Raw genomic sequence first — 26,768 nt, 5'->3', positions numbered from 1 at the left:
CAGTGTATGCAGGCGGACCTGCATGTCTTGTGTCTGCAGTTGGATAGTTGCCAGCTATTGTTACGTTAAGTGAACCCTGATGGAGAGTTTCCGATGATCATCTCTCAGTAGCTGAGATCTGTTGCTACTACGTCTATTTTACACAGTCAGTATGCCCAAGAGAGGGACCATTGAATGGGGGAATGTAGGTTTCAAAATAATCATAGGGCTATGCCCCTTATGTTACGTTATTTAGATTAGCCTTATAATGCTAAATAATAATGATGGTTGTTGGGTTTGTAGACAACCCACTGAGCTGTAATGTTGATTATACAGTAGTATGGCATTGGACTGCTGGCAGCCATTTTGTATGACGGTTTAGGTATATTAGTAAATGTGCTCCAAACTGTGAATATGCTAGGCCCAAGTGATTGTGCAATATTGTGCTGTTCACTGAGTGTTGCTCATACGTCAGAGGGAGCCGAGACTGTGCAGAAGGAGCTTGGTTGGAGACAAGAATGTACACTCCTTCCAGATGGCGGCACAGCCCTAAAATCACTCCCTTATTCTTTGTCCAAGTTTGTAACTTTGCCATGTGGGCGTGGTTTGGAGGACTTCTGATGAATCTGTATTGTGTACTGTGCTGGTGGGGGTCAGTCCCTCAGCTCTCAGTGTCTGATGCAGGCTACAATGGACTCTCTGCAGAGATTAATAATAAACTGCTTGTTTGCATTCTCTACTGGCTGCCCGACTCTCCATTGATATAGGTAAGGCCGAGAGGTGGTTTAGTAACCCGAGTGACCCTATTTGGGTCATTTCTTTCAGGAATAGGAATCCCAGGGGTCTCCAGGCATCTCCTGCACAGTGAAAGGTGGACCAGCGGCTTCTAGACAGGCCTGTCCAGGGACAGCACATTTTCAGTGATAGGACGCACACAGGCAAAGTGCGCACTATTTGTAATACGGGTCCAGAATGTAATTCATTCCAGTTGCTTTTCAGACACAGTGTCTACCCTCTTTCATTGGTGCGGATTTACACGTTTCACAAATTCTGAAAGTTTTCCAACAGTACTACTGGAAAAGTTTTGTCAATTTCGAATTACGACCATAGAAAGGCATTTCAGCGTGCGTAAATGTAATTAGCATACAATCCTGCATAGAAATATGCCCTGGCATGAGAACAGTTGGTCTCTGTTTATTTTCCTTTAAAGGATTTTTTCCCCTTGGTAAAGCCCCTTCACCCCACCAGTTTTGGATGTTTTCCCTTCCGTCACTGTGCAGGGAATGGATTTACTCCTGTCTGAACCATGGGGCAAATTTAATGTGTTTGACAGATGGTATTCTGCCCGTCATGATGGCGGAGGACAATACGCGACCATCCTGATAGAGCACTGTCTGTCAAATTTAGAGATGACCACCGGCCCAGCAGTCAAGCATCACAGCCTTTCCGTTCAAGGTCAAAAGGTCTGGTGGACGGCTGCTGTGAGACTGAGCTGCCGTCCACCAAACTTTTAACACTATTTTGTATTACAAAAAGAAACTTGTAAACTGGGAGTTTGTTTTTGAAAACACAAAAACTAAGGACCCCCATACCTTGGGAGTTTTGTCCTGGAGTGTGGGGGACATTATTGTTTTTTTTCCATTCCTCGCTGCCAGGTTGTTCCTGGTGGCAACAGACTGGAAAAAGGACATTACGTTCTCCACCCTCAATAGTGCAGAAAGCCGAATGCCCTTCCTCTGATGCTCTCTACACCGTAGGGCCCTCGAGGAACTTTTCTAACAACTGAGCCAACAGAGGCTTCATCCACGGACAACCTCTGGCCCGCACATCTGTAAACGAGGCGCGCAGAAGGAGAGCCTACGATAGAGGCCATGTGTGTGTATTTGAGCAAGTGTACTGTTGCTGCTGACTTAGTCTCCTGTGATCATCACCAACAAATGTTTCACATTTTATTTGAAAGCAGAGAAAGGCGGCTAAATTCAGAAATACTCATTTTGCATCTTGTGATGGACAGCAAAGACACATTGGGGAATAGTTACGACATTTTGGTGTAGGGCAGCGCCGCGAGCCTTCGAGCTGTGCTGCCGTACGTCAAAAGAAAAGGGCAGGGATGAGCCATATCTGCAACATACGGTGCATTCCTGTCCTTTCTGCCAGCGCCGGCACACGGCCTGCAGCCGAGCACCAACGGAGGCACCCTGCAGGTGTCTGAGCACCAACGGAGGCACCCTGCAGGTGTCTGAGCACCCACGGAGGCACCTTGCAGGTGTCTGTGTTGGCATAATTGTTTTTTTTGTTCTTTTTTTTTATTATTATTTTATCAAACAAAGAACAATACAAAACATCTCCCTACATGTTTTCAGCCAATATGCAATGCTACAAGATTCTCAAAAAATAAAATAAAAAGGAAATCCCCACATCCATCAACATTTTCTAATCCGACAATGCATCACCCTGCTGAATTAGCTTACATTTTCTCAGTCAGCGTAAAGGCCACGCCCCCCCATTTCCCCGCATCCTCAATCATCACCCTCTGCCCCACGCAACAGAAACAATCGCAGTGGCTCCCAAATGTCCCTTGGTCGCGACCGTTTGGTAGCTCCTCCGCATATGTCTCCAAATTTTCCCTACAGTAGGCCAAGTCCTTCAACCAGTGTTCTACTTTCGGCCGGAGCCTTCCCCCCCACGTGATCGCCACCCTGCGTGCCGCCATCAACAGAGCCAACCGGACACATTTCCCTTTTGCTCCCCTAATCTGCGGCACACAGCAGACAGACAAGCGGATTGCATTGTATCTCCACAGCCAACATGACTCTAACCTTTTCTACCACCTCTTCCCAGAACTCATACACCTTTCCACAACTCCAGGCTAGATGCAAAAAGTCTGCCCTCGCCTGTCCACAGCACACGCATCTATCAGTCTCTCACAGTCCAAACCTGTGCAGGCGTGCTGGAGTGTAATACACTTGATGTAAAAACTTAAAGTGTATGATACGGAGGTTCCCATTCATACTAAGAGTCCCCGTCAAACCACACACATATTGCCAATCTTTTTCCACAATGGGCTCAGTTAGACACGCATTCCATCTCTTTAGACTTCCATCCGGTGCAGACACGCTCTCGGTTTTTATCATTTTATATAATCTAGATATCATTCTTTTGTTAGTGGGAGTAGTAAGCGCATACTGTAAGGCCAACAGTGTAGGTGGTTCCTGTGGGTAAGTGGTATAGTGTTCCCTTATCGCATACTGCAATCTATGCATAGCAAACCGAAATAACAGAGTTTGATTACTAATGAATTGTAGATCTTCCGGCGTGACAAACGACCCATTCGGATATACATCCTGCATTATGCTAAAACCCGCCTCACGAAACAGTCTCATCAACGGCTCTTCATGGGTGACTGACAGCGCGGCATGGTGCTCTATGGCCATAGCTGGCGCATATAAAGGCACTTTCCGTGCCAGATGCCCTATCGCGTGCCAGGCTGCTATAGTGGCGTCCACTGCATTTATTTCAGTTTTCGGGGTAGCCCGCGCGCGATGAGTAAGTACGCTACACAGCGGCACAGGAGCAGCATCTCCCTCCTCCACTGCCACATGCGGGGTAAACGCATGTGGTCTCTGCCAATAATATATATATTGAGCCTGTGCGCTCAGGTAGTAAACATAGAAATCCGGCGCGCCCAACCCTCCTCTGTTATACCCATTAGTGAGAGTTGTCCATTTTACGCGAGCGTGTCTGCCACCCCAAACCAACCGCAACAGGACCCTGCGAACAGCCAGAACAAAACACCGCGTTAGCACCTCCGGGATATTGATAAATAGATAGAGAAACCGCGGCAAAACCACCCTCTTAATGAGCGCTATGCGGTCAGCAAGCGACAGTGGCAAGGAAATCCACCTGTCCACCTGCTTCTCCAATCTAGTGTATGCCATCCCGTAATTTTCTCTTATCACTGTGCATGGATTCCTATGGATCCAAACCCCAAGGTTCTTAACCGGCTCCGTAGACCACACTAGTGAGAACTCCACATCAGGCCTCTCGGTAAATTCCGTCAATGGAATAATAACAGACTTATCCCAGTTCGCGCAGAGACCCGACAAACAACCAAATCTAACATATTCCCGAAGCAGTTGCGACAGATACCGAGACGGGTCACGCACGAACAGCACCATATCAGCCGCGTGAAGCCAAATGGCCACCGGGCGATAATTAAAATTAAGAGCTGTCTCCCTATGTCTTTGCCGAACTACACACGCCAATGGTTCTAGTGGGATTGCAAATGATAACGGAGACAAGGGACACCCCTCTCGGGTGCCTCTCTCTATGCTAAAAGGTTCAGATGTCAGCCCTCCAACACGTACCCTAGCCGTCGGTTCCGCATGGAGCACAGCTCTCCACTGTAAGAACAAGGGTGGGAATCCCATTCGTCGTAAAATAAATCTCATGTAAGTCCATTCCACAGAATCAAATGCTTTAGCTGCATCCAGTAGCACTGCCGCAGCAGGCAACGTCGGCTCCAGTACATGACGGCATCATTGTTTTTGTGCAGGAAGGAACACCTTCCTGCACAAAAACAATCAAAGGAGGTGTTTTCCTTGTTCTAAGTGTGCTGGCAAGAGGAAAAAACGAGGAGAAGTGTAGACATTTCTCCTCGTTACGCCTGCTTTGGGAAGGCGTTAGTTGTGGCACTGCGCCAGATACACTATGTGTAAATCTGAGGCTGTGTCAAAAAGCATCGGTGTTGCCTGGGAACACCCACCGCAACACCCATGGAGCACCCCTTCCGCGCAGAGTAGGGCATTGCCTTACTCCATATTTACAAGGCGATAAAAGCCATGCAGGGTGGCTTTGCGTGGCCTTGTAGATATGGGCCGGCCTACGGAGTGTCACAAAAGTGACGCTCTGGTGGTGTAAAAGTGCTGCAGGGGAATTGTTAATATGCCCCATAGTATTATTAACGCATTGAAGCTACATATGTTTAACACTCAGTGACTGCTCTACTCCAGGGTGTAAAGTGCTGAAGGGCTTTGTTATTGTGACTGGAAGAAAAGTAGGGCCCTGAAGTTTGGACCGGAAAAGAAATTCACCCTTCCTTCCTCACTTAATCTCTCCTCTTTGTTTTCTCTCCCTCACCCTCTCCTTCTCCCTCACCCTCTCTCTCTCTCTCTCCCTCCACCTCCCCTCTCTTCTGGTTCTCCCCCCCTGCAGTGGAGAGAGCAGTATTCTACAGCCCCAGGGTGCAGAGCTCTGCTGGGCTCAGAGACGAGGCTGGAGATGGTCCAGGGTCTTCCCAGAATCCTCCGCGCTCTCTTCTGAAAACCTCTCTCTGCCTCCCTCCAGGTAAACACCCTTTCGCCTCTTGTTTCTGCATGTTGTGGTACATGCCATGTTCATGTGTGTTAGGGTTCAGCCATGTTAGTGAGCGTCACTCTGGGACAGTAGATGCTGAAAGTGAGGGCGGGGGTTGTAGACGCAGGGATTGTTCAGTCCTGGGTAGTAAAGGGGAAATGCCGGCTTCTTACTACTACCGAGTGCAGCTCGAGGGACATATCTGCCTCATGCCACTCGTGTAGCAAGGAAGCCAAGAGCTCTCAAGCAGCTACAATAGTGGTGCAGAGGGCCTCTCACAGCCCTGGGCCCCAGTGTCACTGCACCTGCTGCACGCTTGTTAGATACACCCCTGCCTCACACCCATTCCACCTCACACTCTGACATGTAAATATGTTCCTAACATGTCATGTTGTGTGTACTAGACTGTTCAAGCTCACACCCCTCACAGTCCTACATCCCTCACAGTCCTTCATCCCTGGTCTGTGGTACCTCCACCACTGCTGATGCTCTTGTGTTACTGTAGACAGCACTTCTATCTCCAGCTGTGCAAAGACACACAAACACACAGAGCTTTGTGTGTCAGTGTCATTGACAGAAATAATGCCTGGTTTTCATATAGTGTCTAAAATATCATTTACAAAAAGTGAATCTCTATGAGTGTTGATTTTCTAACTCTAATGTGTGATACTTACAGTAGCGGCTGCTACTGGACCCGGGTGGTGAGGCAGGGTGGGGGAAGGGGGACAAAAAAGTTTGAAAAAACACTTACCTGTGATGGCCGGCCACCGCCTCTCCTCTGTCCTCTTCTTCCTGTCTCCGGTCCGGCAGCAGGAAGCAGAAGGAAGCACCTGGGCTCCCAGGCTCCACTGAGCCAATCACAAGGCTGCAATGCACCGTTGTGATTGGTCTGAGCGCCGTGGATCAGCTCTCAGACGGGGACAGGGAGCCTTTGCATGTTCCTCACCAGACTGGTCAAAGAGTCCTGCTCACTTAAGGAGTGCAAACCCCTCCTCTCCCTGCCGTGGCCAGCCCCGCTCCGCGAGTCACTGAAAACGAAAATGATAATTTCGATATGTTATTATCATTTTAGTTTTCCTTTTGGGTAGTGGGGCAACGCTCCTCCACCTTAGCGGAGGAGCTGCCACTGGATACTTAAGGTAGAAAATCTTTGTCAGACTATATTGATTCCACAATATTCTGCTGCCAGACCCACAAAGAGGAGTCACTCTCGGATCCCATCAAACATGTCAACGCTCTCTCCTCTCTCTTTCTCTATTACTGTTTCTCTCCCTCCTTCTGTTTCTCCTTCCTCCCTTTATCTATCTGAACCTGTTAATCCCTCCTTCCTCCCTCCATCGCTCTGTATCTGTCTCTCCCTCCTCCCTTCCTCCATCTCTCTGTACCTGTCTCTCCCTCCTCCCTCCCTCCATTTCTCTGTATCTATCTCTCCCTCCTCCCTCTCTCTGTCTCTATGTACTTGTCTCTCCCTCTATCTCTCTGTACCTGTCTCTCCCGCCCTCTATCTCTCTGTACATGTCTCTCCCTCCATCCATCTCTCTGTACCTGTCTCGCCCTCCTCCCTCTCTCTGTCTCTCTGTACCTGTCTGTACCTCTATCTCTCTGGACCTTTCTCTCCCTCCATCTATCTCTCTGTACCTGTCTCTCCCTCCATCCATCTCTCTTTACCTGTCTCTCCCTTCTCCCTCCCTCCATCTCTTTGTATCTGTCCCTCCCTCCTCCCTCTCTCTGTACCTGTCGCTCCCTCTATCCCTCTGTCTCTCTCTCTATCTCTCTGTACCTGTCTCTCCCTACCTCTATCTCTCTGTACCTGTCTCTCCCTCCCCCTCTCGCTGTACCTGTCTCTCCCTCTATCTCTCTGCACATGTCTCTCCCTCCCTCTCTCTTTACCTGTCTCTCCCTCCCCCTCTCTCTGTACCTGTCTCTCCCTCTATCTCTCTGTACAAGTCTCTCCCTCCCTCTCTCTTTACCTGTCTCTCCCTCCCCCTCTCTCTGTACCTGTCTCTCCCTCCATCCATCTCTCTTTACCTGTCTCTCCCTTCTCCCTCCCTCCATCTCTTTGTATCTGTCTCTCCCTCCTCCCTCTCTCTGTACCTGTCTCTCCCTCTATCCCTCTGTCTCTCTCTCTATCTCTCTGTACCTGTCTCTCCCTACCTCTATCTCTCTGTACCTGTCTCTCCCTCCCCCTCTCGCTGTACCTGTCTCTCCCTCTATCTCTCTGCACATGTCTCTCCCTCCCTCTCCCTTTACCTGTCTCTCCCTCCCCCTCTCTCTGTACCTGTCTCTCCCTCTATCTCTCTGTACAAGTCTCTCCCTCCCTCTCTCTTTACCTGTCTCTCCCTCCCCCTCTCTCTGTACCTGTCTCTCCCTCTATCTCTCTGTACCTGTCTCTCCCTCCCTCCAACTCTCTGTACCTGTCTCTCCCTCCTCCCTCCCTTGATCTCTCTGTACCTGTCTCTCCCTCCGTCTTTCTGTGCCTGTCTCTCCCTCTATCTCTCTTGTACCTGTCTCTCTCTAACTCTTTCTGTACCCTTCTCTCCCTCCTCTCTCCCTCTATATCTCTATACCTGTCTCTCCCTCGCTCCATCTCTCTGTACCTGCCTCTCCCTCCTCCCTGGCTCCTCTCTGATCTGTCTCTCTCTTGTTCTCCCTCCCTCCATCTCTCTGTGCCTGTCACTTCCTCCTCCCTCCATCTCTCTGTACGTGTCTCTTCCTCCCTCCATCTCTCTGTACCTGTCTCTCCCTCCCCCTCTCTCTGTACCTGTCTCTCCCTCTATCTCTCTGTACATGTCTCTCCCTTCCTCTCTCTTTACCTGTCTCTCCCTCCCCACTCTCTGTACCTGTCTCTCCCTCTATCTCTCTGTACCTGTCTCTCCCTCCCTCCATCTCTCTGTACCTGTCTCTCCCTCCTCCCTCCCTCTATCTCTCTGTACCTGTCTCTCCCTCCATCTTTCTGTGCCTGTCTCTCCCTCTATCTCATGGTACCTGTCTCTCTCACCCTCTCTCTGTACCCTTCTCTCCCTCCTCCCCCCTCATTATCTCTATACCTGTCTCTCCCTCCCTCCATCTCTCTGTACCTGTTTCTCCCACCCTCCATCTCTCTGTACCTGTCTCTCCCTCCTCCCTGGCTCCTCTCTGATCTGTCTCTCTCTTGTTCTCCCTCCCTCCATCTCTCTGTGCCTGTCGCTTCCTCCTCCCTCCATCTCTCTGTACGTGTCTCTTCCTCCCTCCATCTCTCTGTACCTGTCTCTCCCTCCTCCTCTCTCTGTACCTGTCTCTCCCTCTATGTCTCTGTACATGTCTCTCCCTCCCTCTCTCTTTACCTGTCTCTCCCTCCCCCTCTCTCTGTACCTGTCTCTCCCTCTATCTCTCCCTCCCTCCATCTCTCTGTACCTGTCTCTCCCTCCTCCCTCCCTCTATCTCTCTGTACCTGTCTCTCCCTCCGTCTTTCTGTGCCTGTCTCTCCCTTTATCTCTCTGTACCTGTCTCTCTCTCCCTTTCTCTGTACCCTTCTCCCCCTCCTCCCTCCCTCTATATCTCTATACCTGTCTCTCCCTCCCTCCATCTCTCTGTACCTGTTTCTCCCTCCCTCCATCTCTCTGTACCTGCCTCTCCCTCCTCCCTGGCTCCTCTCTGATCTGTCTCTCTCTTGTTCTCCCTCCCTCCATCTCTCTGTGCCTGTCGCTTCCTCCTCCCTCCATCTCTCTGTACATGTCTCTTCCTCCCTCCATCTCTCTGTACCCGTCTCTCCCTCCTATCTCTCTGTACCTGTCTTTCCCTCCTTCCTGGCTCCTCTCTGACCTGTCTCCATCTCTCTGTACCTGTCTCTCTCTCTCTCTCTCTCTCTCTCTCTCTCCCTCGCTCCATCTCTCTGTACGTTTCTCTCCCTCCATCTTGCTGTACTTGTCTCTCTTTCCCTCCCTCCCTTCATCTCTCTGTACCTGTCTATCCCTCCTCCCTGGCTCCTCTCTGACATGTCTCTCTCTCCCTCCCTCCATCTCTCTCTCTCTCTCTCTCTCCCTCCATCTCTCTGTACCTGTCTCTCCCTTCTCTGTACCAGTTTCCCAGTACAACCTTCATGACAGACAAGGACATCTTCCTGGACAGAGCTGCCCCAGGGTGAGGAATGAGCCTGGAACAGAAGATTCCTCTCCATGGAGAGATTTGCAGCCTCATCTGAGAGAGACTCTGTGTCTCCACAGAGGTGAGAGAAATTTTACTTTTAACTTTCTAAACTAACATTTGTTTTTTGAATAAAATACAGACTGTTCTGGACATTTACATTTAATTTCAAGACTTGCACAGAGCAGTGCTTGTTTTGAATGTGCCCCCACCTTTCATATATTCAAATTCACCTCTGCTCTTGGACAGACCAGAACAAACTCTGAAAGTAGTTCAGGTTTGCCAGAGCCTGCACCGCTTGTGGAAAACTTGCACTTGTGGTTCTAAAAAGACAAAGTAAGATGGAGGCAGAGCCTGGGAGGGGCTGAGAGAGGAAGGAGAGAGAGGGCAGATGCCCCCGGTCCTTTGACTCCAGTGGGCAGCTGCACTCAGCGCATTGCACATACTTGGTGTCTGGGTTTGGCACTGGGTCAATGTTGCACATAACACAAGCTTGCTTCACCTCTGGGGGTTGTTTGTATGACAGCAGTAATGATGCTTCGTGTATTCTGAGCTAATCTGCATTTACTTTCAGAGCTCTAATGCTATGCTATGTACGTTTATAAGCAATGTGTAAAAAGGAAACTTGGATGATGTCATCAGTGATGTCTTCAGTGATGTCATCAATGATGTCATGGGAGTTGTCATCAGTGAAGTCATAAATGATGCCATAGAACATGTCATGAGAGATGTAATGTGTGAGCTCATAAGCAGTGCATGGTGGGGGCTCAAGGTAACTGGTGAATTTCTGTGATTTTTTAAGTTCAAAACAAGAATGTCACTGACAAATTCTTGTAACTATAACGTTACTTTAACTTTTGTTTTTTTCAATTAATTTCTAGAGGTTTTTTTTAATGTGAAGTCATATTTTATTACCATACGGAAGGCCAACCCGGCAGGTGGGTTGGCCACGGGACCTAATGTGTTTTAAAGGGGAGGATTCCATGGCCCCCCTCACAAGGGATAGGAACCCCATCCCCTAGGTATCATTCTTTTAAGAGGAGGGGGGGCAAGTGCCCCCCATCCTTGAGCCTTTTTAGGCCCTGGGGACCACATCCCCTAAGTCTTTTTCTTAAAGGGGGGGGGGGGGCAAGTGGCCCCTCTCCCTGAGCCTTATTAGCCCCTGGGACCCCATAATCCGGGGCATTTTTCTTATGAAAGGGGATGGGGGCCACATGGCTCCCCCTCTCTGAGTCTTATTAGGCCTTGGGCACCTCATACCCTGGGCTGTTTCTTTTTAATTAATGAGGAGGGGGCAGTGTGGCTCACCTCCCTGAGCCTTATAAGGCCGTCCCAGGGCCATTGTTTTTAAATTAAAGGGGAGGTGGGCCTCTTGGCCCCTCCTCCCAAAGCCTTATTAAGCCCCGGGGACCCCACCCCTAAGGGCCATTTGTTTTTAGAAAAGGGAAGGTGGGCACGTAGTTCCCCTCCCTGACCCTTATTAGGCCCAGGGGAACCCTTGGCCCAGAGCTGTGTTTTTTAATTAAAGGGGAGGTAGGGTGTGTGGATCCCCTCGCCGACCCTTGTTAGGCCCAGGGGACCCCATCCCCAGGGTTTTTCTTTTAATTAAAGGGGAGGGGGCCGTGTGGCCCACCTCCCGAGCCTTATTAGACCCTGAGGACCCCATTCCCCAGGGCCATTTTTTTTAATTACTGGGGAGGTGGGCTGAGTGTCCCCTCTTCCCCAAGCCTTATTAGGCTAAAACCCATCCCACAGGGCCCCCTCCCCGATCCTTTTTAGGTACTGGGAAACCCATCCCCTGGGACAATTTATTTTAATTAAAGGGGAGGGGGCTGCGCGACCCCCCTCCCAGTGCCTTCTTAGGCCCTGGGGATCCATCCTCTAGGGCATTTCTTTTAAAGAATGGGCTGGAGGGTGAGCCACTTCCCAGGGCCCTTTTTTAAATATTAATTGGAAGGGTGGCCGCTCTTCCTGATCCTTGTGAGGCCCTGGGGACCCGATCCCCCAGTGCCTATTTTTTAACAAAAGGGCGGGGGGCCACAAAGCCCCCCTTTCTGATCCCCATAGCCTATGGGACCCCCATCCCCAAGGGCCCTGTTTTTTTTTATTAAAGGGGAGGGGGGCCACGTGGCTTCCCTCCCAACCCTTACATACTTGCATGCATTACACGGGCATAGGCGTACTCGCCGACGCTGACCTCAGGGACCATTTTTCATTGGGGTAACACACTTGGTAGGTGGAGCAGTGTGCGACCAATTAGACTTAACTTTATTTCAGGCTCCCTTGAGCCGTTGGAGCCGACGGGCTCATGGTTACGCACCTGCGCGCTACGAGAGGTACTTGACCTGATAACGATTTTAGCAGCTTACACAGCAACAATACACACTTTCCTACTCCTTGCTGACGAGAGGCAACTACCTCGAAACACGTGTCCAGGGATGGCTAACGCTACTCATACTTGCATGCATTACACGGGCATAGGCGTACTCGCCGACGCTGACCTCAGGGACCATTTTTCATTGGGGTAACACGCTTGGTAGGTGGAGCAGTGTGCGACCAATTAGACTTAACTTTATTTCAGGCTCCCTTGAGCCGTTGGAGCCGACGGGCTCATGGTTACGCACCTGCGCGCTACGAGAGGTACTTGACCTGATAACGATTTTAGCAGCTTACACAGCAACCCTACACACTTTCCTACTCCCTGCTGACGAGAGGCAACTACCTCGAAACACGTGTCCAGGGATGGCTAACGCTACTCATACTTGCATGCATTACACGGGCATAGGCGTACTCGCCGACGCTGACCTCAGGGTCCATTTTTCATTGGGGTAACACGCTTGGTAGGTGGAGCATGTGCGACCAATTAGACTTAACTTTATTTTAGGCTCCCTTGAGCCGTTGGAGCCGACGGGCTCATGGTTACGCACCTGCGCGCTACGAGAGGTACTTGACCTGATAACGATTTTAGCAGCTTACACAGCAACCCTACACACTTTCCTACTCCCTGCTGACGAGAGGCAACTACCTCGAAACACGTTTCCAGGGATGGCTAACGCTACTCATACTTGCATGCATTACACGGGCATAGGCGTGCTCGCCGACGCTGACCTCAGGGACCATTTTTCATTGGGGTAACACGCTTGGTAGGTGGAGCAGTGTGCGACCAATTAGACTTAACTTCCCTCCCAACCCTTGTTTGGCCCTGGGGACCCCATCTCCCTCGACCACAATTTTTCAAAATGGGAAGTTTGGGGCCACGCAGCCTCCCTGCCCGAGCATCTACAGGCTACAGGAAGCTCACCCCTGGGGCCAAAATAATTCAAAATGGGAAAGGGGGGCACACAGCCTTTTCGGGACCCCATAAATCGAACCTGCAATGTCAAAGGTGGGTGCGCCGGGTGCCCATCCACCACTATATACTTGTGAGGGCCACAGGGGCAGCCCCAAGGCCCCTGCGACTCCATCCAGTTCCCCGCATGCAGAAGGAGCCGGCATTGCTCCCACTGAGAGGGAGCAGCAACTAACACTGCTCCCTCTGGGCAGGAACAATATTTTGATGTGTGTGAGGGTTTGGGTATACTATATGATATGATTGTGGGGCCTTATCATGCAGTACATTCACAAATACCCGTTTTGGGTCCAGTCAGGCTTGTTTACTCAACCTTAAGCTCAACCCTGGGTAGCTGTGGCTGTGAGCAGTAACGCTTAGAAACGAACTGTGTGTAAAGCATTTAACAGCAAAACAATGAAATAGGGAAGTCACAACATACAAAAGAAAGCAATTTATAAAAAAATATTATTTTTCTATGAATTTCGAGAGACCTTGATAAACAAAATCAACCGAGACTTTTGAAATGTTTGAAACAGTTACTTCGGCTACTACGGCACCTGTTGGGTGACCACTTCTGGCAGGACAGGGATCTGGGGGGCCAGAGACAACACTTTGGACTGTTACCTAGGCACCAGAACCTTTTTAAAGCAAGATTCAAATTTTACAAGTCAACTGCTATAGAAATTAACGGAGTGGTCCAGATGCTGAGAGATGCAGGCAAAGGATGCTCAAAGGATGCTCTGTTTGTTTCTCACGCATGCATTACAGCGCATGCACTGTAACCATGCGTAGACATTACCACGCATTGTTTTAAAACGCATATGCATTTACCATGCATGCCTTTACAATGAGTTAACATTGTAAATATATGAATGGGAAAGGCATGTACCTTGCACTGGTGGTAAGGGCATATGCTGGTAACGGTGATTAAGGAGTCGGCGTGGTCAAGGCTTTCGGCATTGTTAGAAGAAATGGTGATACCCTTCCGCTTCCTCTTGTTGACCTGTGCCACACCGCGCCTCTGAAGAGCTGCATCGTTATCCTGTAGAGATAAGGGGGATTGGACTTGGGGCAGGGGGTACAGATTTAGGGCTTTATACTGGATTGTCTTTCTTTTTTTCATTTTTTGGGGACGGGTGTCCGGTTTTAGGTCGGATATTTTTAAAAAAGGGGGAGGAGGGGAGGGGGGCGGGGGAGTCATGCTGGGGTCTATTTTTAGGGATCAAGGCAGCGGTTGGGTATATTTAAAAAGTGCCGGGGGCTGGAGTCGTGCTGGTATATACTTTTAGGGTTCAGGGCAGGGGTTGGGTATTTAAACAAGGGCTGGGGGCTAAGGAAGGGTCATCATATCGAGGCTTCTTTTAACCCCAAAATCAGCGGCGACAGCCTTTACTGCGATTGCAGATACTTTTAATCCGTCATCATCTTTGATTAATTTTTCTCCTTTTATACCATGTTTTTCTACTTCTGTTAAATTTAGACATACATCATTCCATGCGAGGAAATGCAATTTTCCAACTTTTCTCATATCCCAGTGGGCCATCCGAACCTCTTCAAAGAATACGTAATAAAGCAACGTTCGTTGAAAGCAGTTTATTATAACCCAATGCATTTCGGGCCCCTCAGGGCCCTTCGTCAGGGGTAACTGTGAATGAATAATAGAACATATATTTAAAATCTCAAAAGCACACAGCTACGTATATGCCTTAACAATACTCATTGTCAATCCAATTAAATTAACACAATTCTTTTCCCCATGTAACTACAAATGTTTAATAACTTTCAATTTATGTCGCCCATTCTTTCTATGGCCTCTTATTTTCTACACAATTCCCTCAGTTGATAGTTCCCGTCAAAAACCTTCTTTTTTGACGGGAAGGAAGGGTGCCAGGGACCGAAAACCTTTACCACGCATAGGCCTTAACCATACATGCCTTAACAATGACATTTGTTGTAAAGGCTATGCGTGGTAAAGGCATGTGCATTGAAACGCATGCGTGGTACCGTCATACATTCCTATTTTAGAGCATTGGTGGTAGTGGCAAAGTGGAACTGGCAGTGACAGACTGAGAGCAGTTCTGTGCTTTGCCACACACAGGGTGGCACAAACCGTGCTTCTGCCCGGAGTGGACACTCTGCCTTACATGCCTGGGTATCATATCCCTCTGTATATAATCATTTATTTTTACTATAGATATGTACCTATCTTTGTATAAAGATATAAAATAATTATGTTAAAAAAATCATCTTTGGTCTACATGTACTTGCTTCCATTGTGCATCTATGTACCTCCATGTACTTGGATCTGTGTGTAGAAATTCACTGAAAAAGACGAAGGTTACAGTGACATTATATTTAGGAAATAGAATTTAAAAAAACAAAGGTTACAGTGACATTATATTTGGGAAATAGAATTTTAAAAAAAAGGTTACAGGGACATTATGGTTAGGATCAGATTTTACACGCAGTTATAGTTACCTGAGCTAACATTAACTTATGCCCCCTCAACGCACTGCTTATGACCTCACATATTACATCACTCATACTGACATGGTCAGTGACATCACTGGTGATATTACTGATGACATATCAAATGACATCACTGATGACATAATCCACCAATGTAAACTTCAATATATTTACTAAAATACCATTACCTCTTTTTTTAAATAATGAATGACGAAGGATGACTGACCTACAGCACAGGGCTCGCTGTACGCTTAACAACTGCTACACTCAGCTATTACTCAGGAGAGAGTCGTTTGTGGAAAATCCGGCCTCTTAAACTTCATTGCTCTGACAGCTAATCAGCAAAGTAACAAATCAAAGCATACAGGTAACTCTATCGGAAACCAGAACACCACCATTCGCCAACATGGAAAGAGGTTTTAATGGATATTGTAATTGTAATTGTAATTGTAACTGGGTTTTGTATCGCGCCAACTCACCGACAGGTCTCAAAGCGCTACTGACCAAGTACAGAACAAAGATGGAATGAGAATATATGGGTATCAGGTCTAGCAACCGACTATTGAAACGGGAATGCGTCTTTAAAGAGTAAGGTCTTCAAAGACTTCCTAAAGTGGAGAAGGTTGGGCTCTCTACGAAGCACCTCCGGTAGCTTATTCCAAATGATAGGAGCCTGCACTGAAAAAGATCTGCCTCCTTTAGTTGTTAACTTGAAGCGTGGTCGAGACAGCAAAAAAGATCCGGACGATCGCAAGGCGCGTTTAGGTTCGTGTATTTCGAGCCTTTCTTTTATATAAGCTGGCGCCTGTCCGTGGATTGCTTTGTGGCAGATACACATACTTTTAAACTCCACTCTCTGCACCACGGGCAACCAATGTAGCCCGTGGAGCAGGGGGGAAGCATGGGTCCTCCTCGGCACTCCAAAAATCAGACGTGCTGCGTCATTTAGAATAACCTGAAGACGGTTGATGGAGTTCTTTGGAAGGCCGAGATACAGCGCATTGCCATAGTCTATTCTAGACACTATTGTGGCTGAAACAATGGTTCGCAGCATATGCCTCGAGAGCAAAGGGGCGAGTTTACGTAGTTGCCTGATCAGATTGGTACAGGAGCCAACTACAGCGGATACTTGGTTGGCCATCGAGAGTTCCTGATCAATTTTCATCCCAAGACTCTTGACATTGGGGCATGGTTTTGGAGTAGGTCCTAGTTCTTGTGGCCAGAACAAGTCGCTCCAGGGGGAAGCAGAGGTTGAAATGACAAGGACTTCCGTTTTGTCTGGATTGATTTTCAGCAAATTGGATGACATCCAATTCACTGTAAATCGTAGGATGTCTTGGGCCATTGATTGTGCCGATGATGTATTATCGATACTCAGCAACAGCTGAGTGTCGTCGGCATAGTTGAAAACTTTACACTTCATGTTTGCCAGGGACTCTATCAGTGGTTGTAAATAGAGATTAAATAGGAGCGGCGAGAGCGCTGACCCCTGCGGGACCCCACAGACTAACATGCCCACCTCTGACACCTGGTCTGCCAACTGGATCTTCTGCGTCCTTCTTGTTAAGAAGGCTGTGAGCCATTTAAGAGCTTGCCCTCCTATCCCAAACCTAGCCAATCTGTCAGTTTTACACATAACACAACAACACACAACCAGAACAGAGGTCTCAGTGGACAAGGCACTATGGGCCTGATGTATCAAAAGATATTACCCATTCTGTGTCTATGGGGAAATGTGTTAATGCATAAGGGCCTACGTCACAAGCCACTAGTAAAATCATCCTTCATCCTGGAGAAAGCTATGAGCAGGGAGGTCAGTGTGTTGTAGATGTCTATGACACGGAGTCATCACACAGGAGAAAGGTCTTAGTGAACAGATGAAGTTATTGTAATGTATACTACAGTCATTCATGGTGAAGGGCAGGGGTCTAAGGAAACTGGTCAATATGTGGCAAAACAGAACTATACTCAGCCATCACTGTGGAGCGACGTCTCAATGAACAGCGTAGACTGTCGCAAAGCACTACCATACACATACATCGTCAGGAGACCTGTGCCAGTGTAGAGCCTGAGAAATATTACATCCGCTTTAATTACAGGATTATAGAACAGATGACATATGTTACAAATAGTATCACTAATTAGTAGTACAGAAAGAATAGTAATTTAACTTATGCAATAGTTTGGTAAATATCTTTCAGTCTCAAAATCGTTTCCAAAATGCTAACACTCACTGGATGATGACATCAGTGATGCCATCAGTGATGTAATTTGAGATGTCATCAGTGATGTCACTGACCATGTTATATGTCATGCAGTATGTGAGGTCATAAGCAGTGCACTGCAGAAGCGTATGTCATACTTAGCTCAGGTACCTATAACTGCTGAATTTCTATGGTTTTGTGTGTGTGAGATCCGAGTCTAATTATAATGCCCCTGTAACCTTTTTTTTTCCAGTGAATTTCCACGTTTTTTAAAGTTCTATTTCCTAACTAAACGGCCTTATAACCTTTGTTTATTATTGTGAATATATATATATATATATAAGCACACAGCGTCTTCTTCACAGATGGACTCGCACTCGGGAGGGAGAATTGACTGTTTATTTAGTCACTCGTAACGCGTTTCGTCAGTGAAACTTGAGATGTCATCAGTGATGTCATGAGGGATGTCACTGACCATGTCATGAGTGATGTAATATGTGACGTCATCAGCAGTGCATTGCGGGCGCGCGAGTTATAGTTAGCTGAACTAACTATAACGGGGGAATTTCAATGGTTTTGTACGAGTGAAAAGTCCAGCTAACTATAACGTCCCTGAAACCTATGGTTTTTTCAGTGAATTTCTAAGGTTTTTTAAATGCTAATTCCTAACTATAACGTGCCTGAAACCTTTGGTTTTTTCAGTGAATTTCAAAGGTTTTTAAATGCTAATTTCTAACTATGGCTACAGAGATAGGACATGTGAAGAAAGAAGAAAAAACGGACAGAAAGGATATAAAAGAAATGCAGAAAGAAGCAATAGAAGTCCTCAAAGAAGAAGAAAAGTGCAGTAAGAAGGATAACGTGCAGAAAGAATGAACAGAAGAACAGAAAGAAGCCTTGTTGCAAAATCATCCTGTACCCTCAACTTTTTCAGACGGATACTGGTGTTAACTGAGTCCGACTAACCAGTCCTAGAGCCAGTGCTATGTTAAAAGACACTCAGAATACAGTGAAAACACCTACATACACTAGAGAACACTATGTGTTGGGGTCCCCCTGTGATCAGCATGACCTCCTCTGTAAGCCCCTAGTATATTATAGGGCAGGTGATTAAAACTACCTCTTAAAACGCGTCACAGGGCGTGTTTGCACACGTCATCTCAGGCCCCGTCCCCTCACTTCCCCACTGTGTAAACACGCCCTGTGGCCGTTTTAAGTTGGGAGATTAAGTCCCCTTGAATCCTGAGGGTCCCTAGGGTCCAACTAGACCACTAGGTACCTCCAGTAAGCGCCACAGAGCTGCGTTGCAGAGAGATGTAAAAAGGGGCACGGCCTGGACCACCTCTCTGTAACGCAGTGCAGTGGCGCTTACTGGAAGCACCTGGTGGGCTTGTTGGCACCCAGGGTCCCTCAGGATTGAAGGGGAATTATTTCCCCAACTTAAAACACGCCACAGGGCTTGTTTGCACACGTTAACTCAGGACCCGTCCCCTCCCTTCACCACTGTGTAAACACGCCCTGTGGCCGTTTTTAGTTGGGAGATTAAGTTCATTTGAATCCTGAGTGTCCCTAGGGTCCAACTAGCCCACTAGGTACCTCCAGTAAGCGCCACAGAGCTGCATTGCAGAGAGGTGTAAAAAGAGGCACGGCCTGGACCACCTCTCTGCAACGCAGCTCATTGGCGCTTACTGGAAGCACCTGGTGGGCTAGTTAGCCCCCAGGGGCCCTCAGAATTGAAGGGGAATTATTTCCCCAACTTAAAACGCACCATAGGGCGTGTTTGCACACGTCACCTCAGGCCCCGTCCCCTCCCTTCCCCACTGTGTAAACACGCCCTGTGGCCGTTTTTTAAGTTGGGAGATTAAGTCCCCTTGAATCCTGAGGATCCCTAGGGGCAAAATAGCCCACTAGGTACGTCCAGTAAGCGCCATTGCAGAGAGGTGTAAAAAGGGGCACGCCCTGCACCACCTCTCTGCAACGCAGAGCAGTGGCGCTTACTGGAAGCCCCTGGTGGGCTAGTTGGCCCCCAGGGTCCCTCAGGATTGAAAAGGAATTATTTCCCCAACTTAAAATGTGCCACAGGGCGTGTTTGCACATGTCACCTCAGGCCCCGTCCCCTCCCTTCACCACTGTGTAAACGCGCCCTGTGGCCCTTCTAAGTTGAGAGATTAAGTCCCCTTGAATCCTAAGGGTCCCTAGGGTCAATCTAGCCCACTAGGTACCTCCAGTAAGCGCCACAGAGCTGCGTTGCATAAAGGTGTAAAAAGGGGCATGGCCTCAGAACACCTGTCTGCAACGCAGCTCCCTGGCGCATACTGGAGATACCTGTTGGGCTAGTTGGCCCTCAGGGACCCTCAGTATTGAAGGGGAATTAATTCCCCAACTTACAACTGGCCAGGGGGTGCGTTTGCAGAGTGCTGCTAGGAGGTGGCGTGGCCTCCGGCGCGATGCCGGTCTTTTATTTATTTTATTTTTTTAAGAAGGAGGGCTGTGTGGCCCCCCTTCTTTTTCTAATTTACTGGCCCTGGGGACCCCATCCTCCAGGGCCTGCACCCTAATTTTTTTGTTTAAAAAAAATGTGGCCCTCCCAAGGCCTTAATCGGCCCCGGTGACCCCAACCCCCGGGTCATGGCCTTTTTTTTTTTTATTATTCTTTAGGAGGGGGCTGCGTTGCCCCCCTCCTCAGGCCACTTATGGTCCCGGGGACCCCATCCCCAGGGGCCGGCCTTTGTTTTTTATTATTTAAAAAAAATATATATTTATAGAAACACTTAGGACATGCTGGACAAACCGAATGTACCTATCACCATGACGACTTGCGTGATAATCATTAAAAGGCAACTGTGCATATAATGAATCCACATGTAATGTATTTACACCGCTAGTGAAGCTCTGACGTGTCTGACGCCCTACCGTGCCTAATCCCGGCGCCCCCGCTGGTGGGTACTCTCCAAGTAGACACCCTTGTTGTTTGTTTATACACACATGGGTAGCTATTGACGGGCACATTTAAGATACACGCACACCAAGCCATTCAAAGGGGATTCAACAAAAACTCGACCAAACTATGCAAGAAACCCCACTCACGGTTAATAAAACACATATCCACCGCCGGATGTGTAATTCTTTTTATTTTACTCTCTGGAAAGGAGACGAACCTCACTTGAGAGTCACAGCGTGCTCCTGGCTGAGCCCAATGCTGTGTTACACCCACCAGTGCCCGCCGGGTGCCTCACACCTCTGTGTTGTATTCCACCAGCTAGTGCGTATGCTATGACACTCTCTAGCCCATGTGCACTGTAACACCACCCCGTGAATATGTCGTGCCACACTTGCCTTCGCACGGGTTATATTGCCCCATCTAACGTGCCTTCCTCGATGCCTATGTTATAACGCACAGCGCTATGCCATACATATTACAATCTGGGATCCATATCTTTGTCACAGTGCATATGCAACGTTACACTCCCCAGCACATATTTTATATTACAACTTTAGAGACTAGTTAGGTTACACAACACTGCCCTTTGCATATTACACTCCAAGGCGCATATCGCATAGCACGAGCTGGGGCCTGTGCTATATCGCGCTCTCCAATGAATCTCTCATTACGCACAATGTATTGCATATTATATTTCACGCCCCGGTTCATCTTATATCACACTTTTTGGTGCATAGTTTATACCATATACTGTATCTAGTTTTCATTTTCAATCGTGCTCTCAGGTCTATGTTCTATATAACACTGCGTCCACCTACCCTTTTCACGGACATTACATTTTGCGATGGGGGATGGAGGGTCATGGGGTGTTTCTGCCAAGTGAGCCCGGAGTCACAGTCACAAACGTCCTCTTCTTCCTGAATAAAAGTGAGATTATGCTGCATACTTGTTCATATTTTAAGTAGTTCGCACAGACACACATTTTAAAAACAATAAAGTTCCTAATACCCACCTTCTCTGAACAGTTAGCTTGCTGCCCCATCCACCTCCTCCCTATCCTCTGTTGTCTGAATCCATGGACTAGCCTCCTCCCTCCTGCCATGCATGGTCTGATGTGCTGCCACTGCCCTCCATTTAGCATGATGTACCAGTCCACTCCTCCTGCCCTCCATTGCCCAATTCTATGGTCCATCATTGACCTCCTGCTTAGCCTCTGTGCTTAGCTTGCTGCCCCTATTGTCCCTCCCCCTGCCCTCCGATGTCTTTGTGCATGCCCCTGCTCCATCCTTTTTGCCCACCATGTTCCATGGACCTGCCACTCATATCTTCTCTGAGTGTTCTGTTGAGCTGCCACTTCCCTCCCACCTGCCTAGCATTGGCAGATGACTGTAACCTGTCCCTGCCACCTCCACCCTGCCTGTCCACATGCCATGCCCCTATCCCCTTCCTCCTGTCCTCCATGGTCCATTTTACTACCACACCCTTCTGCCCTCCCTGGTCTGTTGTGCTGCAACTGCTCCTCCTGCCTGCCCCTTGCGGTCTGTTGTGAGGCCCCTTCCCCTGAACTCTCTTGTCTGTGCCCAGGTCCTGACCCTCCCTTCTATCCTCCATGGTCCTTTGTGCATGTCCCTGCACCCTCCTTCTTGCCCATCATAGCCATTGTGCTGCCACTAACCCTCCTGCTTGCCATGCATGGTCTTCTGTGGTGCCATGGCCCCTCCCACCTTCCCTGTGTGGTCAGCTCGCTGCCCCTGACCCCCTCCCACCTTCCCTCCATGGTCTTTGTGTATGACATCATAGTCTCATTGTTGCTCTCCATGGTGTGTCTTGTTTTTAGTGCAAATCCTGCCTGACCTCCATGGTCATCTTGCTGCTCCTGCCCTGCCCCCTTGCCCCCAGCCCTCTGTTTCCATGTGCAGATCCATATTCCCTCCCTCCTGGCTTGTCGGTTCCATTGTAATGCCCCTGATCCGTCCCTCCTGCCCTTTATGGTCTGTTATGCTGCAGCTTTCTCTCCTGTCTGTCCATTATGGTCAGCTAGCTACCATTGCCTCTTTCCCCTCTGTTCTCTGTTGTCCATGTGCATGGTCCTGTCCCCTGGATGTATGACGTAACAACGCGTGTGTTTACAACGCGTGCAGTTACATCGCGGTTTTTACAACGAACCGATGTAACCACACGATGCCATTACAACGCAAGTCTTTACATCGACTTGCGCTAGATGGTGTGCTAACATTAGAAAAGCGTAATCTACTGTTCCAACTCCAGTCCACTTAACAGTGGGGAAGGTGTTGGGATAGTAAACTACACTATTTTTAATGTTAGCACGCCATCTAGCGCAAGTCGGTATAAAGACTTGCGTTGTAATGGCATCGCGTGGTTACATCGCGTTCGTTGTAAAATCCGCGATATAACTGCACGTGTTGTAAAAGTTTAGTTGTAAAGGTTGTTCCCCTGTCCCCTCCCTATTGCTTTCTATGGATTGTTGTGCTGCACTCCTGTCCCGCATGCCCTGTGTGGTGTATTGTGCTGCTGCACTCCCTGATGCCTGCCCTGTAGGGTCAGTTTGGTGCACCTCTCCATGTCCCTCCTGTCCTCTGTTATCCGAGTCCATGTCCCTACCCCAATTCCTCCTGCCTACCATGATCCAATGTACCATACTTGCAAACATTTTGAACTTGGTAAGAGGGAGATTTTGAAAAAAAACTGGGGTATTGATTTTCCCCTTTGAGTTACATTAAAAAAGAGGAGATTGTAGACAGGAGACAGATCAAGTAAAGCCCATTTGAGCTTAAAAACATTGGACGTTTCCTGGCTGAAACGGGTCTGTTGGCATGTATGGTTGTACTACCACTGCCTCTTCCTTCTGCCCACAATGGTCTATTATATTGCCACAGCCTCTCTTGCCAGTCCTGTATTGTTGGTTTGTTGCCCCTGCCCCCCTTTCCACTGCCCTCCATAGTCTGTTGTGCTGCCACTGCCCTTCCTGCCTACCCAGTGTGGTCAAATTGTTGCCTCTGCACTCTCCTACCTGCCTTCAATTTTCAGAGTCCGTGCCCCTGGCCTCTGCCTCTCAACAGTATCCCAATGAACAACTAGATTGCTAACATTCTATATTTATTACAAAAGTGTGGAACGCCTGACGTCATCTTGATGTAATCAAAACTGAATTTCCTTTAGAAATTACATATATGAGAAGGTCTTATTTGCATCAAAATTATGGTTAGTGCTCTAAAAAACTAAAATGAGGACATATTTTCTGAGTTTTCAAATAGCGACAAAGAACTTTTAAATTAGTTGTAATCTTTATGTTTTTTTATCCAGTTGACCACTTGATTAAATGTTGCACCTAGGGGAGAGGATGTGGTGTTACTTCCAGAGCTGCAGACTTTGCAACTGGGGAACCAGGTTGGAGTTTCTGCTTCAGCTCAAAATTCTGTGATTCTGGTCAAATCACTTAATCTCCCCATGTCTACAACCAAAATGAATTTGATCTTGTGTGATGTAACCAATGCTCAAGTAAAGCACTCCAATACCTGACAAGTCTGCACTATATAAAACTGCAAATACACAAAAAATAAGTGTTTTGCACACTTCTGTCATTGGGCTACATGTGGGCTACATCTGGGTGATATTTGTGCTGCATTTGGGCTCTTTTGTCTCTGGTGGCCATCTTGGGAAATGTATTTGTTATGAAGTTTCCTAATTTCCTCATTTACTGCAGTCTCCTCAGTAGGAAATGCTTTCAGTTTTTTACTTTGATTCCATCAAGAAGGTATTCAGATATGTCACACATTTGCCGTAAATTCTGAATGTTAGCACTCCAGTTGCTCATTAGATCACTGTAGTAAAGCTACTGCTCACCACGGAAGTCTACTGCTGGTATTAAAAGTGTATATTTCAGTCTGCATGTCAGAATATTTTTATGAAATAGAAGAGAATTTGAGAAATCAAAATGTGCCCTAATTTTTCTTTCTGCAGAACTATTCATAATTTCTATGGGAAAATGAACCCCCTCATTTTGTTCCATTGTAAATTAAATGTTTTAAGTGTTACCACTTTATTCCAATCAAGATGGCTTCAGGTGTGCCATACTTTTGTCATAGGTAAGACTGTTAGCGCTCTAGTTGTTCGTTAGAACACTCTGGGACATTCTGTCATTGGGCTATACTTGGGCTACATCTGGGTGATATTTGGGCTACATTTGGGCTATTTTGTCTCTGGTGGCCATCTTGGGAGATTTATTTGTTATGAAGTTTACTAATTTCCTCATTTACTGCAGTCTCCTCAGTAGGAAATACTTTCAGTTTTTTAGTTTGATTCCATCAAGAAGGCATTCAGATGTGTCACACATTTGCCATAAATTCTGAATGTTAGCACTCTAGTTGCTCATTAGATCACTGTAGTAAAGCTACTGCTCACCAGGGAAGTCTGCTGCTGGTATTCAAAGTGCATGTTTCAGTCTGCATGTCAGAATTTTTTTATGAAATAGAAGAGGATTTGAGAAGTCAAAATGTGCCCTAATTTTTCTTTCTGCAGCACTAATCATAATTGCTATGGCAAAATGAACCCCCTCAGTTTGTTCCTTTGTAAATTAAATGTTTTAAGTGTTACCACTTTATTCCAATCAAGATGGCTTCAGGTGTGCCATACTTTTGTCATAAGTAAGACTGTTAGCGCTCTAGTTGTTCGTTAGAACACTCTGGGACATTCTGTCATTTGGCTATACTTGGGCTACATCTCGGAGATATTTGGGCTACATTTGGGCTCTTTTATCTCTGGTGGCCATTTTGGGAGACTTATTTGTTATGATGTTTCCTAATTTCCTCATTTACTACAGTCTCCTCAGTAGGAAAAACTTTCAGTTTTTTAGTTTGATTCCATCAAGAAGGCATTCAGATGTGTCACACATTTGCCATAAATTCAGAATGTTAGCACTCTAGTTGCTTATTAGATCACTGTAGTAAAGCTACTGCTCACCAGGGAAGTCTGCTGCTGGTATTGAAAGTGCATGTTTCAGTCTGCATGTCAGAATTTTTTAATGAAATAGAATAGGATTTGAGAAGTCACTCAAAATGTGCCCTAATTTTTCTTTCTGCAGCACTAATCATACTTTCTATGGCAAAATGAACCCCCTCATTTTGATCCTTTTTAAATTAAATATTTTAAGAGTTACCACTTTATGTCAACCAAGATGGCTTCAGGTGTGCCATACTTTTGTCATAAGTAGGACTGTTAGCGCTCTAGTTGTTCTTTAGAACACTCTGGGAAGCTGCAGTAGAACACAAAGGAATCAACTGACAGTCTCTGCCCTTGTTGGATGTACATGTTTTACTGAGAATGTCAGACTTCATTCTCCCATGACTGAGAAAGATAATGTGAATTTACAGAAAATATGCTCTCAGTTTAGCTTATAGATCACCTTCCAAACCTCTGTGGGAAAAGCATGAAAAAATAGTTTTCTCTCAAACATGATTCATGATATCACAGCAGAAGGCTTTTTCACATGGTAAAATCACCTTAGAACACACCACAATTCCTAAAATGAGTATGGTACCATCAACAAATGATTTATAATGTAACTTAAGTCTTAAAACCTTCTATTAACTGTAAGGCTTTTTAATGAGGTGCTATCATGTATGTTGGTCCCAAGATGGCTGTCAACACTTCTTGGATGAAGTGCTGACAGCCAATCAGATCTCACGATGAGATGTGTGGTTAGGCTCCGCCCAGATATATATATGAGTTTACTTTTGATTTTCTCAGGAACTACTGAACAGATTGACTCCAGATATGCAAAAGGCACATCCCTGACCTGAGGACTACCTCTTTGCCAAATTTAAAGTAATTCTGTTCAGCCGTTTCGGCTGTACCTTGGAGTAAAGGTCCCTATGGAAAATTGCATGGGAAAAACACGTTTTGGGACCCCCCTTTTTTCTCAGCCCCCGCTTGACGAATCCCCCCGAGACTTTCAGGGTACGAGCGGAGCGGAGCGCCCCACCTATTTTGAAAACATCACGGGGTGCGCACACTCAGCGCGCACCCGAAAAAAAACCCTTAAAAAAAATAGAATTTTAAATCAAGTTTAAGTGTTTAGATATTAGGTGGCTCTAAAAAGAGCCCTTGTGTTTATTGAGTATTTTTCGGTACCTACAAGTAAGTACCGATGCAGAGTCTAAAGTTCAAGAGGAAGACTCTGTTCCCTTCATCATTGAAATGTACACTGTCTCCTCTATAAATGTCTTGCATGTTGTGACGCAAGTTGTTGTGGTATATAGAACCCATACCATAGTCTCTGAGGAAAGCAGAAACAGACTTATTGACGGGCTTTCTTGCTTTGTCAATCTGCGGACAATGTTGGTTGGAC

At 47.2% G+C, this 26,768-nt stretch overlaps 1 protein-coding gene and 1 long non-coding RNA gene across 2 annotated transcripts in view; one reads left to right on the top strand and one right to left on the bottom strand.

Annotated features, from left to right (window-relative positions):
- Nucleotides 1-26,768, bottom strand: part of LOC146813565 (uncharacterized) — a 484,226-nt gene that overhangs the window by 303,843 nt on the left and 153,615 nt on the right. The gene's annotated exons all lie outside the window — the stretch shown is intronic.
- Nucleotides 1-26,768, top strand: part of LOC146813566 (zinc-binding protein A33-like) — a 210,620-nt gene that overhangs the window by 34,848 nt on the left and 149,004 nt on the right. Inside the window, exons 3-4 of the mRNA XM_085620340.1 lie at nt 5,194-5,325; nt 9,395-9,538. Of these exons, the coding sequence (XP_085476466.1) occupies nt 5,194-5,325; nt 9,395-9,538 (276 nt within the window). The remainder of the gene's footprint in view (nt 1-5,193; nt 5,326-9,394; nt 9,539-26,768) is intronic.

The sequence above is a fragment of the Triturus cristatus genome, chromosome 7 (genome assembly GCF_964204655.1).
Source record: "Triturus cristatus chromosome 7, aTriCri1.1, whole genome shotgun sequence".
Classification (NCBI taxonomy): domain Eukaryota; kingdom Metazoa; phylum Chordata; class Amphibia; order Caudata; family Salamandridae; genus Triturus; species Triturus cristatus.
The sequence above is the reverse complement of the archived record's forward strand: the minus strand, read 5'-3'. Positions and strand labels throughout refer to the sequence as shown.